The sequence below is a fragment of the Zea mays genome, chromosome 3 (genome assembly GCF_902167145.1).
Source record: "Zea mays cultivar B73 chromosome 3, Zm-B73-REFERENCE-NAM-5.0, whole genome shotgun sequence".
NCBI lineage: Eukaryota > Viridiplantae > Streptophyta > Magnoliopsida > Poales > Poaceae > Zea > Zea mays.
The window spans coordinates 189,737,157-189,751,752 of NC_050098.1; the positions used below are offsets into that span (position 1 = coordinate 189,737,157).

Sequence of the window (14,596 nt, forward strand, 5' to 3'; positions counted from 1 at the left end):
TATCTTCTAAATAGTAATATGACTTCTTTTTAACCACTTTCACTATTTTATCATTTCTCACGTCTAAATTGACTATATTGTCTGTTCTAGTTCGAGGGGAAGACAGAACGCACACACGCACTAGCACTCCAGATCGTACAAAGAGGACGCACCCCTCCCGTGCCCATTTTTCTTTATTTTCCTAAATTCAAAACAGTTTTTAATAGTTTAGAGTCTAAATTCAAAACATTTTTTTCTAAAATTTCAAAAATTGAATAACTTTGAATTAAATCTAGAATATCTTAGAAAATCTTGATTTGATTTTAGTTCAAATCTTAGTATTTTTAGATCTATATTAAAATTATCCTATTTTATGCATTTTTTTAAAAAAATCCTGATTTGGTTTTATAACCAAAACTATTAAAAACCATCTGTTGAACGTCTAAAAGAAAAAAAGGAAGAAAAAGACAGGAGCGAGGTGGGCCGTGGGCACTAGTGTGTGGGTGCGTTATGTGTCCCTTCGATTGATTCAGCTAAGATATACTAGAGAGACAATGTGATCAATTTAGGTAGTAAGATCAGATAAGAAATGAATGTAGAAAAATAAAAATAATTTAAAAGAGACAAGAGTACTATTTTAAAGCATATACTCCCTCCGTTAAAAAATATTTATTCGAAAATATAGATTTTCAAGTCACACTCATACGATCTTGAGTAATAAAACAAATTATAACAAAATAAATAACAACTTGTATTTTTTTAATAAAACGGGTGATTACAGTTTTGAAAATCGAAGGCACTGGTCGATCAAGCGATTTGTCGCGAGTAGGCGTCGATCAGGACGATTAGTCGACCCTAATCGTCCCTCTGGTTGTCCGGTGTATTCCAGTATATATATATATATATATATATATATATATATATATATATATATATATATATATATATATATATATATATATATATATATATATATATATATATATATATATATATATATATATATAGTAAGAGTCTTGCAACAGTATAAATATTAAAATAGTCAATAACAGCACAATATCAACAAGTTTATATAAGACTATGAAACTACAAGTCTACAACTTACTAGACGAGTAGAGTAGTAGACTATGACCAAGGTCCAAGAAGGCAACACCTATGTGAGATCATCATCCAGTTTGAACCGATCACCAGCAGCTCCAGATTCTTCTTCATCATCAATCGTTTTTTCTGTAATATCTTGGTCATTTTTAGTTGGCTCTTGATATCATTTTCGTTGTGACTGTCATCGTGCAGGACTAGAGGTAGAACCGTAGAAGACAGGTTGTTGCTGCTCAGCTGTTGTTAAGCCTAAAATGACTTTTAGCCTTCTTAGACAGCATTCCCAGACTGTATATGAAAGGTCTGGGCGTCCTTTAGCCTTCCCAGACAGCATTTAAGCCTAAAATGGTTTTGGACTACGAGACTTATCGTCTGATCGCCCAACACGGCGATTAATCGCTATAAATTGCGATTAGGCGGACGATAAGGATGATCAGCTACCCTAATCAAATCATTACCCCTTATCGAGCACTAAAATCGATCAGACCGACTAATCACGACTAATTAGTGGGACGAGATGTAATCAGAGCTTATGAATAATAATAAAATTATAAAAAAACCTAAGTGATAGTCTGAGAACACCATCTTTTTCAAAGGATTATTATTTTAAAGAAAAAATGAACTAATTTCTAAAAAAATGAAAATCGGGTTTCCAAATTATATAAAAAAGAGTCCGAAAAAGTTTCAGGGAGCCCGCGACTGCCCTTTCCTCTTATTTCCATTACCCCGAGCGTACATTCTCTCCTCTCTCTCTTGGCGGCGACTCGGCGACCGGCGCTGCTGCCCCACGTTTGGTGCCCAGGTCTTCGTGGGCCCCTTAGCCGGCGACGAGCATCACCAGGTACGTCGTCCCCTTTATTCCCTTACCGCTGTGCGAAACTGAGCACCCAAACCCTAACTTACTCTCGTGCTCGGATCTGATCTGATTACTAGTTCATATGCATGTATTATGCCTACTAACTTCAATTCTTTTGCAAAATTATCGGCTGTACATGCTTACACCCATGCCGTTTACTGGATCCGCCCTGCAGCTGAAAGATGGCGAGGATACCGTCTTTGAAGAGCCTCAATGCGTTTCCACATGCGGAGGAACACTTGTTGAAGAAGACTTACTCTGGTGCTGTTGGTATGATATATGGGGACCCTATTGTTCTGTAATTGCTGCAAAAAATCGCTTAAGTATATAGTTTTGAGGTTTGTATTTAATTAGCAAATCATCTATATCTTGGCAGTGACAATTCTTGGGCTACTTATAATGATTACACTGTTTGTACATGAGCTGCAGTTTTATCTCACCACATACACAGTGCATCAGGTATGATTGGTCACAGCTTATATTTTCATGTTTGACTGCTATATGCAACTTCTCAATATAATATTCACATATACTTTTGTTCTCCCTTAGTTTTTTTCCCACGCACTGTGAATATGCCTGTAGAAAATAGGGCCTTATCCAAAGTAAATGCTTCCATGTATTTTTCGAGATAATTCTGGTTTGCATGTGGGGGATGAGTTCAAGCATCATCCAGCAACCTGATCAACGAATTATATTTATGGCAATTCATTTTTTTGATATGAAACATGATTATAAATCAATTTCCTTGTTCAACTACTCATGTGTTTTCTGATGTTGTAGTTTCTGTTAATTATCATTGATGAGATTATGGTAAAATCATTTTCTTTTCATTGAGATTGAGCTCATCCTTCTCAAAAACTGTATCATGAACCCTTCACCAGTTGATATTGTCTGCAGATGTCTGTAGATCTAAAACGAGGAGAGACTCTGCCAATTCATGTCAACATGTCATTTCCTTCTTTGCCATGTGAAGGTCAGTTATTGATTAAATTCAGTAGTTCACCCATAAGTACTTTGTGACAAGCATTACATTATCTTTGACATATCTGTCTTTGTCTTAATTGTTTAGTATTGAGTGTGGATGCAATTGACATGTCTGGGAAACATGAAGTTGATTTGCATACAAATATTTGGAAGGTAACTTCTTCTCTTTGAAAAAAATCATCCCTTCCGGCATGGGTACTATTGTTTTAAATTAATGCAGTAGCTGAACTAACAAAGAAACACTGCACCTGTAAGTATTATTGAGTGCATATGCTCACCAGGTAGAAGCTGGCAACCAATAGATTATGATGGCAAGTTGTTTTTTATATGTTAATGTTCAGATGCAGAAGATATGTACTTTTACAGGCTTTGATTTGTGTCTTGGTGCAGTGTAAACAATGGTATTAATATGTATTTCCACATTCAATTGTTTTCCCAATCCCACAAAAAATGTATTATGTTTCGATATTCTAGTTGCCTAGTTTCCTTTTGGAGTTCCAGCCTGCATGCTTCTGTGGCATGGGCCATGTATCTGGAGGCCGCCTTTTTTCTTATGTCATTACTCATTAGATGCTTTGCTTGGTTCGGTAGTGTTGAGTTCTTGATGGCTGATTGTAGAAAGGGAAGAATGGAGTGAATCACCACACACCCATTGAGGGTGGGGAGCCTGTCATATATAGCCAATAGGCATGCATGGAAGGTACATGTAAGGAAGGCTATTCCCTGTACAAGGAAACCGTCCTAGGCTATAGATAGAAGGTAATCCTAGTCTATACAAGGCAGCTAGCCAATCTAGGGGATTACAATCAATTGCTAATCAGGCTCTGATTGATCCTGATAGATACATATCCTAATACCCGCCCGCAGTCTGAGCGGGAGGATCACGGACGCAAAGACTTCCGAAATTCAGTGAAGAGCTGTACGGGCAGACCCTTGGTCATGATGTCGGCGAACTGGTGTGTAGACGGAACATGAAGAACACGAAACTGCCCCAAAGCTACCTTCTCACGGACGAAGTGGATGTCGATTTTGATGTGCTTCGTGCGGCGGTGATGGACTGGGTTGGCTGCCATGTACACAACGCTCACATTGTCACAGTAGACCACGGTCGCACGCAGTATGAAGATGTGCAGCTCATGTAGAAGCTGACGCAGCCAGCAGCACTCAGCAACAGCATGAGCCACAACACGGTACTCTGCTTCGGCGCTGGAGCGAGAGACAGTCGTCTGACGCTTGGACGACCATGACACCAGATTGTCGCCGAGGTAGACGCAGAAGCCGGAGGTGGAGCGACGTGTGTCGGGGCAGCCGACCCAGTCGGCATCGGAGTAGGCTGTGAGCTGATCAACGGCGCCGGGTCCCAAGTGCAGACCTGCTGACAGGGAGCCCTTGACATAGCGCAGGATGCGCTTGATTAGCGCAAGATGCGGCTCGCGAGGGTCGTGCATGAAGAGGCAGACTTGCTGGACAGCATAGGCCAGGTCCGGCCTGGTCAGAGTGAGGTACTGGAGAGCACCAGCGAGGCTCCGGTACTTCGAGGGGTTGGCGACTGGAGCGCCCTCGGAGGCAGACAACTTGGTCCGGGCATCCACCGGAGTAGCTGTCGAGTGGCATTCAGACATGCCAGCGCGCTGGAGAAGATCAACGGCGTACTGCCGCTGGGAGAGGAACAACCCACCGTTGTCCCGTGTCACCGAGATGCCGAGGAAGTGGTGAAGATCCCCGAGGTCTGTCATGGCAAATTCCGACGATAGGCGGGAGGTGACGTGCCGGAGAAGAGCCGGCGATGATGCAGTGATGATGATGTCGTCGACGTAGAGGAGGAGGTAGGCCATGGCGTCTCCATTCTTGTAGATGAACAGGGAGGCATCCGTTTTGGAGGTGGTGAAGCCAATACTGCGAATGAAGCTGGAGAAGCGCTGATTCCAAGCGCGCGGTGCCTGCTTAAGCCCATACAGGGACTTCTGCAACAGACAGACAGAGTTAGGTGCAGCGGGGTCGACGAATCCTTTCGGCTACTCGCAGTAGACAGTCTCCTCGAGGTTGCCGTGGAGGAAGGCATTCTTCACGTCGAGCTGCCGGATGGGCCAGTCTCGGGACGCAGCAATGCTGAGGACGGTGCGGATCGTGGCCGGCTTGACGACCGGGCTGAATGTTTCGTCGTAGTCGACGCCTTCCTCCTGGGAGAAGCCACGAACGACCCAGCGTGCCTTGTGCCGGGCGAGGGAGCCGTCGGAGTGGAGCTTGTGTTTGAACAGCCACTTGCCAGTGACAATGTTCGCACCAGGCGGCCGGGGTACGAGGCGCCAAGTGTCGTTGTCGATCAATGCCTTGTACTCGTCCGCCATCGCAGCACGCCAATTTGGATCGGCCAGGGCACTGCGATAGTTCGTCGGGATTGGCGAGGCGACGGAGGCGGAGAAGCCGAAGCGCTGGACAGTGCGAAGGGAGCCGGTCTGTGAGCGTGTCACAGGCCGGTTCGCTGCAGTAGAGAGGAGCCGAGCTGCTGGAGCCGCTGGTGGCGCTGAAGGTGCAGCAGCCACAGGAGCCACCTCCGCGGTGACCGGTGCTGCTGGGGGCTGGGCGCGACGGGTGTAGGTGTTGCCGAAGCGCTGACCATCAGTCGGGGGAGCCGCCGGCTGCCCCACTTGGGGTCCATGAGCGCCCAGCTGTGGCCCGCCCACAGGGTGAACCCGGGGGCCGAGCTGAAGTATGGCCGGGTCCAGGAACACCTGGAGATCATCCTCGCTGCTAGCAACGAGCGACGGATGGGTGTTTGCAGGAGCCGTCGAGGAGGTGAGGTCCTGCATCAGAAAATCAAGTGACGACGGCATGGAGGCCGCCGCCGGTGCAACCGAGAATGGGAACACAGACTCATAAAAAATAACATGGCGCGAGATAATGATGCGGCGAGTGGACATGTCAAGACAGCGATAGCCCTTGTGAGAGGATGGGTATCCGAGGAAGACACAAGGAGTGGATCGAGGGGCGAGTTTGTGAGGGGAGGTGGCAGTGAGGTTTAGATAGCAGAGGCATCCGAAGATGCGAAGGGAAGCGTAATCTGGGAGTATGCCATGAAGAATTTGGTGAGGTATTTGGTTATGGAGGAGGAGGGGCGCCTATTGAGGAGGTATGTTGCTGTTGTGAGGGCCTCAGCCCAGTATGGAGGTGGCATGGACGCATGGAGCAGCATGGTGCGGATGGTGTTGTTGGTAGTGCGGAGCATGCGTTCGACCTTGCCGTTTTGTGGTGAGGTATAGGGGCAGGAAAGGCGGAGAGTAATGCCGTGGCTAGCAAGGAAGGAAGTGGTGGCGCGGTTGACAAACTCGGTCCCATTATCGGCTTGGAAGGATTTAGGCGTGGTACCAAACTGGGTCTGAGCGTATGCAATGAATTCAATCATGTGGCGGTGCACCTCAGATTTGTGACGAAGTGGGAAGAACCAGCAGTAATGGGAATAGTCATCGAGTATAATAAGGTAATACTTGAACCCATAATTGCTTAGCACGGGAGATGTCCATACGTCGCAGTGAAGTAAATCAAACGGAACATGAGTCACAGATGTCGAATGACTAAATGGAAGGCGCACATGCTTGCCAAGTTGACAGGCATGGCAGAGGCATGGCGAGCTTTTATTGAAGGAAATGACCGACATGCTTCGAAGTTTGGCGAGGCTGGAGGTACCGGGGTGGCCGAGGCGATGATGCCACAGAGACGACGTGGTGGCGAGGCTGCAGGAGGGAGTTGTGGTGGAGGGGTAGGTGTAGAGGTCGCCACCACTATTGCAGCGAAGAGTCACGTGCCTCGTCTGTTTGTCCTTGACAGAAAAACCATAAGCGTCAAATTCAATTGAACAAGAGTTGTCACGAGTGAATTGACGAACAGATAAGAGATTGCGCACAAGTGCAGGCGCAACAAGAACATTGTTAAGACGATAGGTAGAGGTGGGGGAGGATAGTATAGATGTACCACGACAGGTGATGGGTATGGTGGTGCCATTTCCAACGGTGATGCCGAATGAAGGAGGGGGGAGATGGGACAGGAGTATACCAGCCGAAGATGACATGTGAGCTGTGGCGCCAGTGTCGAGGACCCAAGGAGAGGACCCCTGGAGGGACATCTGATTCAGTGCGGCTATGAGGCCAGCCTGATCCCAACCGCCCTGCGCTGCCATTGGTTGAGCAGGGTTGTCGGAGGACTGAACAGGGGCGAGCGCAGTGTGCGCCTGAGCCTGAGTGAAGGGGCCGAGGATGCCAGGACTGCGCTAGGCTGGGGTCGGCGCCGGCGGGCGCCAGGGCTGCTGATGAACCCCAGCGGTCCAAGGGGGGTAGCAGTACCAGGGGCGGCTGGAAACCTGGGACCGCCGTCGGAGTGAGGTCCGCCCTTGCCCTTCTTCTTCCAGCGGCCGCCGCCACCACCTGGGTTGCCGCCGCTGCTGGAGCTACTGCCGTGACCGCCCTGTCTACTGGCAGTGGAGCCGCCGCTGTTGGTGGTGGGGGTGGTGCGGCAGTTGGTGCTGCACGATGCTGGAGTGCCGTCTGGGCCGCAACCATGCCTTCATTGGCGAGGCGGAGTTCCTTCAGCACGAGCTTCTCGCGAGTGGTGGCGAAGTCCGGCAGCGGGTGTGAGTCGGCAATGTTGTCGGCGGTGCTGGCGAAACGTGGGTTGAGGCCACGGAGGAGGTTGAGGACGAGCTCCGCGTCGGTGATGGTGCGACCGACATCACGGAGCGCGTCGGCAGTGGCCTTCATACGCTGGGCATAGTCATTGATGGAGGAGTCGCCCCTGAGTCATCGAGTGAAACTCGTGGCTTAGGAAGATGGCGCGTGGAGCCTTGTTGGCCTCGAAGAGGCGCTTGATGGCGACCCAGAGCTCGCGCGCAGTCTGGTTTGGAGCCGCGGCGAGGCCGATGACGTCGGGCCCAGCCGAGCCGAGAAGCCAGCTGCGGACGCAGGCATCGGCGATGCCCCAAGAAGGATCGGTGGGACGGGCTTCCTGCAGTCCGTCGATATGCGAGAGGAGAGCGAATTTTCCGAAGAGAGAGGTGAAGAATGGTTCCCACTGGTTGAAGTTGGGTTTTGCCAGTTCAAGAGTCACCGGGATGTGGTTCTTGACATTGATCGTCGCATAGGGGGCGACAAACACGGCGGGGGCAGGAATGGTGGCATCGGTCATGGCGACCAGGTGGGGGGGAGAAGGTGCGGCGCAGCAGGGAGGAGATGGCGCTGCGCACAGCAGGGAGATAGGCGCAGGATCTAGAGAGCTGATACCATGTAGAAAGGGAAGAATGGAGTGAATCACCACACACCCATTGAGGGTGGGGAGCCTGTCATATAGCCAATAGGCATGCATGGAAGGTACATGTAAGGAAGGCTATTCCCTGTACAAGGAAACAGTCCTAGGCTATAGATAGAAGGTAATCCTAGTCTATACAAGGCAGCTAGCCAATCTAGGGGATTACAATCAATTGCTAATCAGGCTCTGATTGATCCTGATAGATACATATCCTAATACTGATCCCTGGGTGATCAGCATCGGGGAACTATTGTTGCTACTCTTTAGATTTGCTGGAACGATTCCTACTGAATGCTGTAAGTTTGGTACAATAATGAAATCCGGTTGACTGTTGTGGGAAAAAATGTCCTAGCTGCCTTCTCTAATGTCCAATATTCTCTCTTCCTTTATATTTGCATAATACAGCTTCGCTTGGACAAGCATGGCCATATCATCGGTACAGAGTACTTGTCTGACCTAGTTGAAAAGGAGCATGGGGCACATCATGATCATGGTATACTCTTCTTCCTGCAAGGACAGAAAAGCATCAAATAGTAATAATTACCATATGAAATACTTTTTATCTGCAGCATGTATGTCATTTTCTTATTTTACCCAACTAGCAAACATACACATGCGTAGCAACGGAATGTACAGCTTGTTACATAGTTACATGGGCAATTTGCGGCTTGGGGATTTATTCAATGTTTATTTCATCTGTTGCAATTCGTATTGGAATTGGACTTTGTACTGTTGCTGGACATGCTGATGTTGTAACTCATATCGGCACGGATGGTGAGTCTGGGTCACATGCGAGTATGCGACAGGGAGGGGCGTGAGGGCATTGCGGGAAGTAAAAAAAGGACCGTTGGAAGAGTTGCTTCTATCTCTAATACTAGTTATTAGTTATAGATATAAATAGATGTGGCAACATATCTAGTGTAAAAAAGGAATATGGTGCTAACGTCAAATCTTGTCCATCGGATCCACCATCTACGGCTGAGTGCAATCCCACCTGGGGACGGTGCACCCTATTTTGTAAAAACGCAGGGGTTCCTTAGAAAATAGTCTTAGGTGGGATTGCACTCAGCCGTAGATGGTGTGGTGGATCCGATGGACAGGATTTGATATTAGCATGCTAGCACTCTAATCCTTTTTATATTAGATAGATATGTTGCCATTAGATGTAGGAAAAGTGCAGCTGCAACTTAAATATATTTTTCTGTTGTAAATATGGCCAGTTAGCATGTGGTGTTATTGGTTACCCTGGTGATTCAGGCTTCAACGCAGTGCCTACCTCCATAGAAGCTGAAAGTCCCTAGCTGTTTCCTTTTCCAGAAGAGAAAAAACTGCACCTTTTTGGTAATCTATAATTGACGGAGAAGCATATGTTCTGTCTTGATTGTCATGGTAAAACCTGTATAAAATATAACAAACTGAATTGATGGACCAAAGATGTTTCAGTTGGAATATCTCATATGATGGTTGGACATGAACAGACCACGAACAGGAGCATCATGATGAACAAAAGAAGCATGAACAAACCTTCAACGAAGAAGCACAGAAAATGATCAAGAGTGTCAAACAAGCACTGGGAAATGGTGAAGGGTGTCGAGTATGTTATTCATCTACTGGTTCTTATTTAATTTACAGAATGGCGTTACAGGTTGTAATTGTGAATTGCATTTTATGGCATTGCTAATAAACTGTGTCCACAATTTTCACAGGTCTATGGGACGTTGGATGTGCAGAGGGTGGCTGGTAACTTCCATATCTCAGTGCATGGTTTGAACATCTTTGTTGCTGAAAAGGTCAGTAATCCAAAATTCCAGATACTTAAAGTTATTCTACCCTTTGTACATTTTGATTATGAAGTATGTGTACTTTCTTTACATAAGATTAAAATCTAAGCTGCTAAAAACTTAATTATAATGCTTGCGATATTGTGATATTAGAAAAACACTAAATTTATATGAAAATAAAAAGGAGAGAAAAATAAGAAGCGAACTAGGAAACTATAAAAAACTGTCATTGGAGCAAAAGATAGTTGATACCTCATTCTCTTGAACACCGGCTTATTCTGACCATCACATGATATGGTTTCTTCTGAGGCAGGTTCCAAAATGCGGTAGGTGCTAGGCCACTTCCTAGCGTCTAGATGGACTAAATGGAGATTAAACATGATTAGGTGTCTGTGCATTTTTATTTATTTTTTCCTGACAACACATATGGCTCAGATTAGATGGCCAACTTCAATCTCAGAAGAAATTGTATTGTAACACATTCAGGCAATTTTGGTTCCAGTTTTTGCAAACATGGAAAGAAGTAGTAAAGAGACTTGCAATTTTGATCCCCTTTTCACTAGCTCTTCCGTGTGCTTTTTCGTGCCCGCCAGCTGGTGTGGTCACACATAGCCCATCAAGCTAGCCAGGCTGTTGCCTTTTCATGTTGCTGTGCTGCTTAAGCACTGCCACGCCTACGCACACTGCCTAGCCATGATCGGAGTTTTATAGGACGCCCTGGCCCTGAACAAGATGCTAGGGGTCCATTTCAGGTTTAGTAAGTTTAATTAGGTTTTTTTAGAACCACCGCTCTTCCATTGGCATTGTTTTCCCAGTGTTTTTGCGAAAGGGCCTCTAGCGTAATGGTTAAGGCTTTCGAGTAGCACTCCAGATATCGGGTTCGATCCCCCTCGGGGGCTAATTTCAGGCTTGGTTAAAAAATCACCTCGTTGTGCCCTGCCCGCTCTCGGGGAATGGAATCTTGTGCTCCACCCTCCGGCTGGGCCATTGCACAGTGGTTAGGGAACGGAATCCTGTGCTCCACCCTCCGGCTGGGCCGTTGCACAGTGGTTAGTTGATCGGCCCGTTAGTGATGGGGGCCAGGGTTCAAGTTTTCTCGCCCGGGACCATATTTCGGTCTCTTCTTAATATAATACCGGGAGGACGGTCTTTCCCTCCCCGTCCGTCTTTTTTCCTAGTGTTTTCCACTTATATAAAAATAACACGAAGTATGTTCTTTTCTATTTTGGGCATATGCTACCTCACAGCTGGGTTTTTTCCGAATTAGAATCATTTTCCTTGCAATGTCTCAGTTTTTGTGGATATAAATAGTTTCATCTGCATTAAAGAAATCATAGCTTTTGTCGATTTTGATGTTCTTATTTATGTAAACAGGCAGACTTGCTTTCTTGCATTACCCCTTAATAGAGTGCTCCTGTGCAACCTTGTACTGCAATTGACATTCTTGATACTTTTTCAACTGGTTATTTAATACAGCTTACCGAGTACTGTTTTTATGCAGATTTTTGAAGGGTCAAGCCATGTAAACGTCAGTCATGTTATCCACGAGCTCTCATTTGGCCCAAAGTATCCAGGAATTGACAACCCACTGGATGATACTTCAAGGATACTTCATGACACAAGTGGAACCTTCAAATACTATATCAAGGTGAGTTGTCAATCATCTAGCCTTTGTGATCACTATATCAAGGTGACACAAGTGCATGAAAAAACATCCAAATTGCAACATTTAGGAAATATAGCAAATAAAGCTTGAAGGGAATTAGGTAGTTTGACAAAGGTTCACATTCACATCACGATATGAGTTCATCAAAGCAGCAGCAACAACAAAGTCTTCTAGTGCCAAGCAAGTTGGGGTAGGTTAGAGTTGAAATCTAACAGAAGCCGCAAATCAAGGTTCGGGCATGTGGATAGTTGTTCTCTATGTACTCCTTTTCAGGGCTAAATCTTTGGGTATATTCCATTTTTACAAGTCTCCTTTTACTGCCTCATCCCATGTCAACTTCGGCCTTCCACTGCCTCTCTATTACTATCACGCGTTAGGATTCCATTATGCAATAGTGCTTCTAGAGGTCTCTGTTGGATATGTTCAAACCATATCAATTAGTGTTGGACAAGATTTTTTTTTTTTTTTGTAATTGGTGCTACCCTTAGCTTGTCATGTATATCATTGTTTTAGGCTCAGTCTCTTTTATTGTTATAAATCCAATGCAACATATGCATTTCCGTAACATGTATCTGCTGAACATGTCACCCGTCGTCTTTTTGTAGACCAACTTTCTGCACCATGTAACATATAAGGTCTAATCGTCGTCTATAAAACTTGCCTTTTATCTTCCACGGTACCTCTTGTCACATAGAACACCAGATGCTTGATGTCACTTCATCCACGCTTCTTCGATTCTATGGCTAACATATCCATTAATATTCCTGTCTCTTTGTAGCATTGATCCTAAAAACCGAAAGATATCCAGTTTTGAGCACTACTTGACCTTTCAAACTAACATCTTCCTCATAAAAAACGAGCTAATTTGTGCTGTATTGATATTTCCGATCTCAAATGATCTAACGTTTGTTGAGTTGATTTGATCAAGTACACCACATCTGTAGAGTGCATACTTACTAGTTGATGTGACTTGTAATAGCTTGTGAGAAAGCTCTCTACTTTTTGTCCAATTGATATACAGGTTGTTCCGACTGAGTACAAATATCTGTCAAAGAAAATATTGCCAACAAATCAGTATTCTGTCACGGAGTATTTTCTTCCCATTCGCCCAACTGAGAGGGCCTGGCCAGGTAGCTACCCCCCCCCCCCCCCCCCCCCCCCCCCTCCCTTCCTTTTGAAGCATGCTATCTTCATCTATTCTAAAAGCTGAAGCGTTTTTTTTTTCATGTAGCGGTGTACTTCCTGTATGATCTCTCACCAATTACAGTCACCATCAAAGAGGAAAGAAGGAACTTCCTTCATTTTATAACTCGCCTTTGTGCAGTTCTTGGTGGCACATTTGCCATGACAGGTTAGCTTGCACCCAATAGTTTTCTTGTCTATCTTTCTGCATTTTGCATTTTTTTTCCTGACTCAGATTCACTGGTAGCGTCAGTTGCAATGCATGCAACGTGGTACTGACAAGCAGGCTTAGAAAATAAATCCATTGTTATAATTAACTGCTTGTTACAAAGCTCTTACTGATATCTGTTATACAGGAATGCTTGACCGATGGATGTACCGGCTTGTCGAGTCAGTCACCAACTCGAAGACCAGAAGTGTACTGCGGTAACTGCACAATTCATGATAGGCGGAAAACAGCTGGTACCGTGGCTAAGAGCATCTCTAAGAGACTTTTTATTTTTGGCTCTCTATTTAACTCTCTATTTATTTTTTCATAAAGATTACATTATATATATAGCATCTCACTCCAACAGACTATCTATCTAGTTTTGCTAGTCAGGTGGCTAGTCAAATTTGGCTAGTGAGAGAGCTGATTTGGAGAGTCAGATAGCTTAGCGAGTTAGATAACTAGTCTGTTGGAAAGTTATTTTATTGTTGAGTAGCTAAAATTTGGCTTGACGAGTCATTTAACTAGTCTCTTGGAGGTGCTCTAATGAAGCCAATAGACGGACCTTTGCCCCCAAGCTAACGGATGAAGCCATGCTGATTTGCATGTTTTATTTTCTCCGTACATGACTAACTTTATCATCAGTTATGTTAAATTGACACAAAGTCCACGGACTACAGTTTTGTAAAACTTGATGAGGAATATGTATGCAAAGAAAGCGTGGGTCCAGAATAGTTTTCTGTGAAAAATCAATACAAATGTAGCTTCAGTGTGCTCTGTAATAGCAACCTGATGCTTTATTTATAGGACGACTTTCGTCGCATGTGACATGTGTTGCGAGCTGCATTCGCTCCTGTCCTCAGGTAGATGCATGCCCTGCGATGCTTCAAGGCTGTCCGGGGGAGTAGCAGTATTTGAGGAAAGGTCGATGAAATGAAGTAGTAGCGAGGAAAGATGTCATGCTTCAACTGCCAAGGATCAGAAGAGTTCGTGAGTCGTTACTGTTGTGAAGCACGTCGCTGTTGTAGTGCTGTATGATTTATTTCTCCGTCACGAGTCATGATTAACACAAACGAGGTACAGAGACTTTTTTTAATTCCTCTGAACATTGATCATTGTGATATAGAGCTTCTCCATATATATAGAGAGCTATTATATATATAGTGCTGTCAAGGACGAACATTTGTATAAACGGGACTGGGATTAGAATCCCTCATTTCCTCTTTTTTTATTATAAAAAATAGAGTTTGTATTTTTTTATTTTATGATATTTCTTGGAGGATTACTATGATATGCATATTTTATAACATTGGACGATTACCACGATATGCATGGACGATTACATAATATAATATGCACGTTAAAAGCTTCATTAAAAAATCAGTGAGAAAAAAACACTACAAATTTTGTCTTTTTGATAAAAGAGGGCATTGCATCTGTTAATTGTATTGCATGTGTTGTCTCATTAAAAACCTTGTGCAATGAAAGAAAAGGCTCAACACCTGAGAGTTTACACACATGGGTTTTGACCTTCCTTTTATCATTAG

The 14,596-nt window shown here is 44.9% G+C and overlaps 1 protein-coding gene across 5 annotated transcripts; it reads left to right on the top strand.

Annotated features, from left to right (window-relative positions):
- Window positions 1-1,756: 1,756 nt before the first annotated feature.
- Window positions 1,757-14,340, top strand: LOC100278902 (uncharacterized). 5 transcript variants are annotated; one of them, XM_023301866.2, is made up of 13 exons: window positions 1,757-1,918; window positions 2,109-2,203; window positions 2,310-2,392; window positions 2,831-2,906; window positions 3,003-3,070; window positions 8,618-8,705; window positions 9,691-9,806; window positions 9,919-10,002; window positions 11,495-11,641; window positions 12,681-12,789; window positions 12,891-13,010; window positions 13,198-13,303; window positions 13,857-14,340. In XM_023301866.2, exons 2-12 carry the CDS (start codon window positions 2,116-2,118, stop codon window positions 13,269-13,271), a joined length of 1,053 nt encoding a protein of 350 aa, XP_023157634.1. In that variant the 5' UTR covers window positions 1,757-1,918; window positions 2,109-2,115; the 3' UTR covers window positions 13,272-13,303; window positions 13,857-14,340. The 5 variants fall into 5 exon arrangements, with proteins under 5 accessions (XP_023157634.1, XP_023157635.1, NP_001337200.1 ...); XM_023301867.2 differs by having other exon boundaries at window positions 13,913-14,340; XM_035965802.1 differs by having other exon boundaries at window positions 1,911-2,021.
- The last annotated feature ends 256 nt before the right edge of the window (window positions 14,341-14,596 follow it).

Coding starts and splice junctions, on each gene's coding strand:
- LOC100278902 (XM_023301866.2), top strand. CDS start 2,116: ATGGCGAGGATACCGTCTTTGAAGAGCCTCAATGCGTTTCCACATGCG. Junction 8,706..9,690: donor TGGGGCACATCATGATCATG/GTATACTCTTCT, acceptor GGACATGAACAG/ACCACGAACAGGAGCATCAT. Junction 9,807..9,918: donor GAAATGGTGAAGGGTGTCGA/GTATGTTATTCA, acceptor CAATTTTCACAG/GTCTATGGGACGTTGGATGT.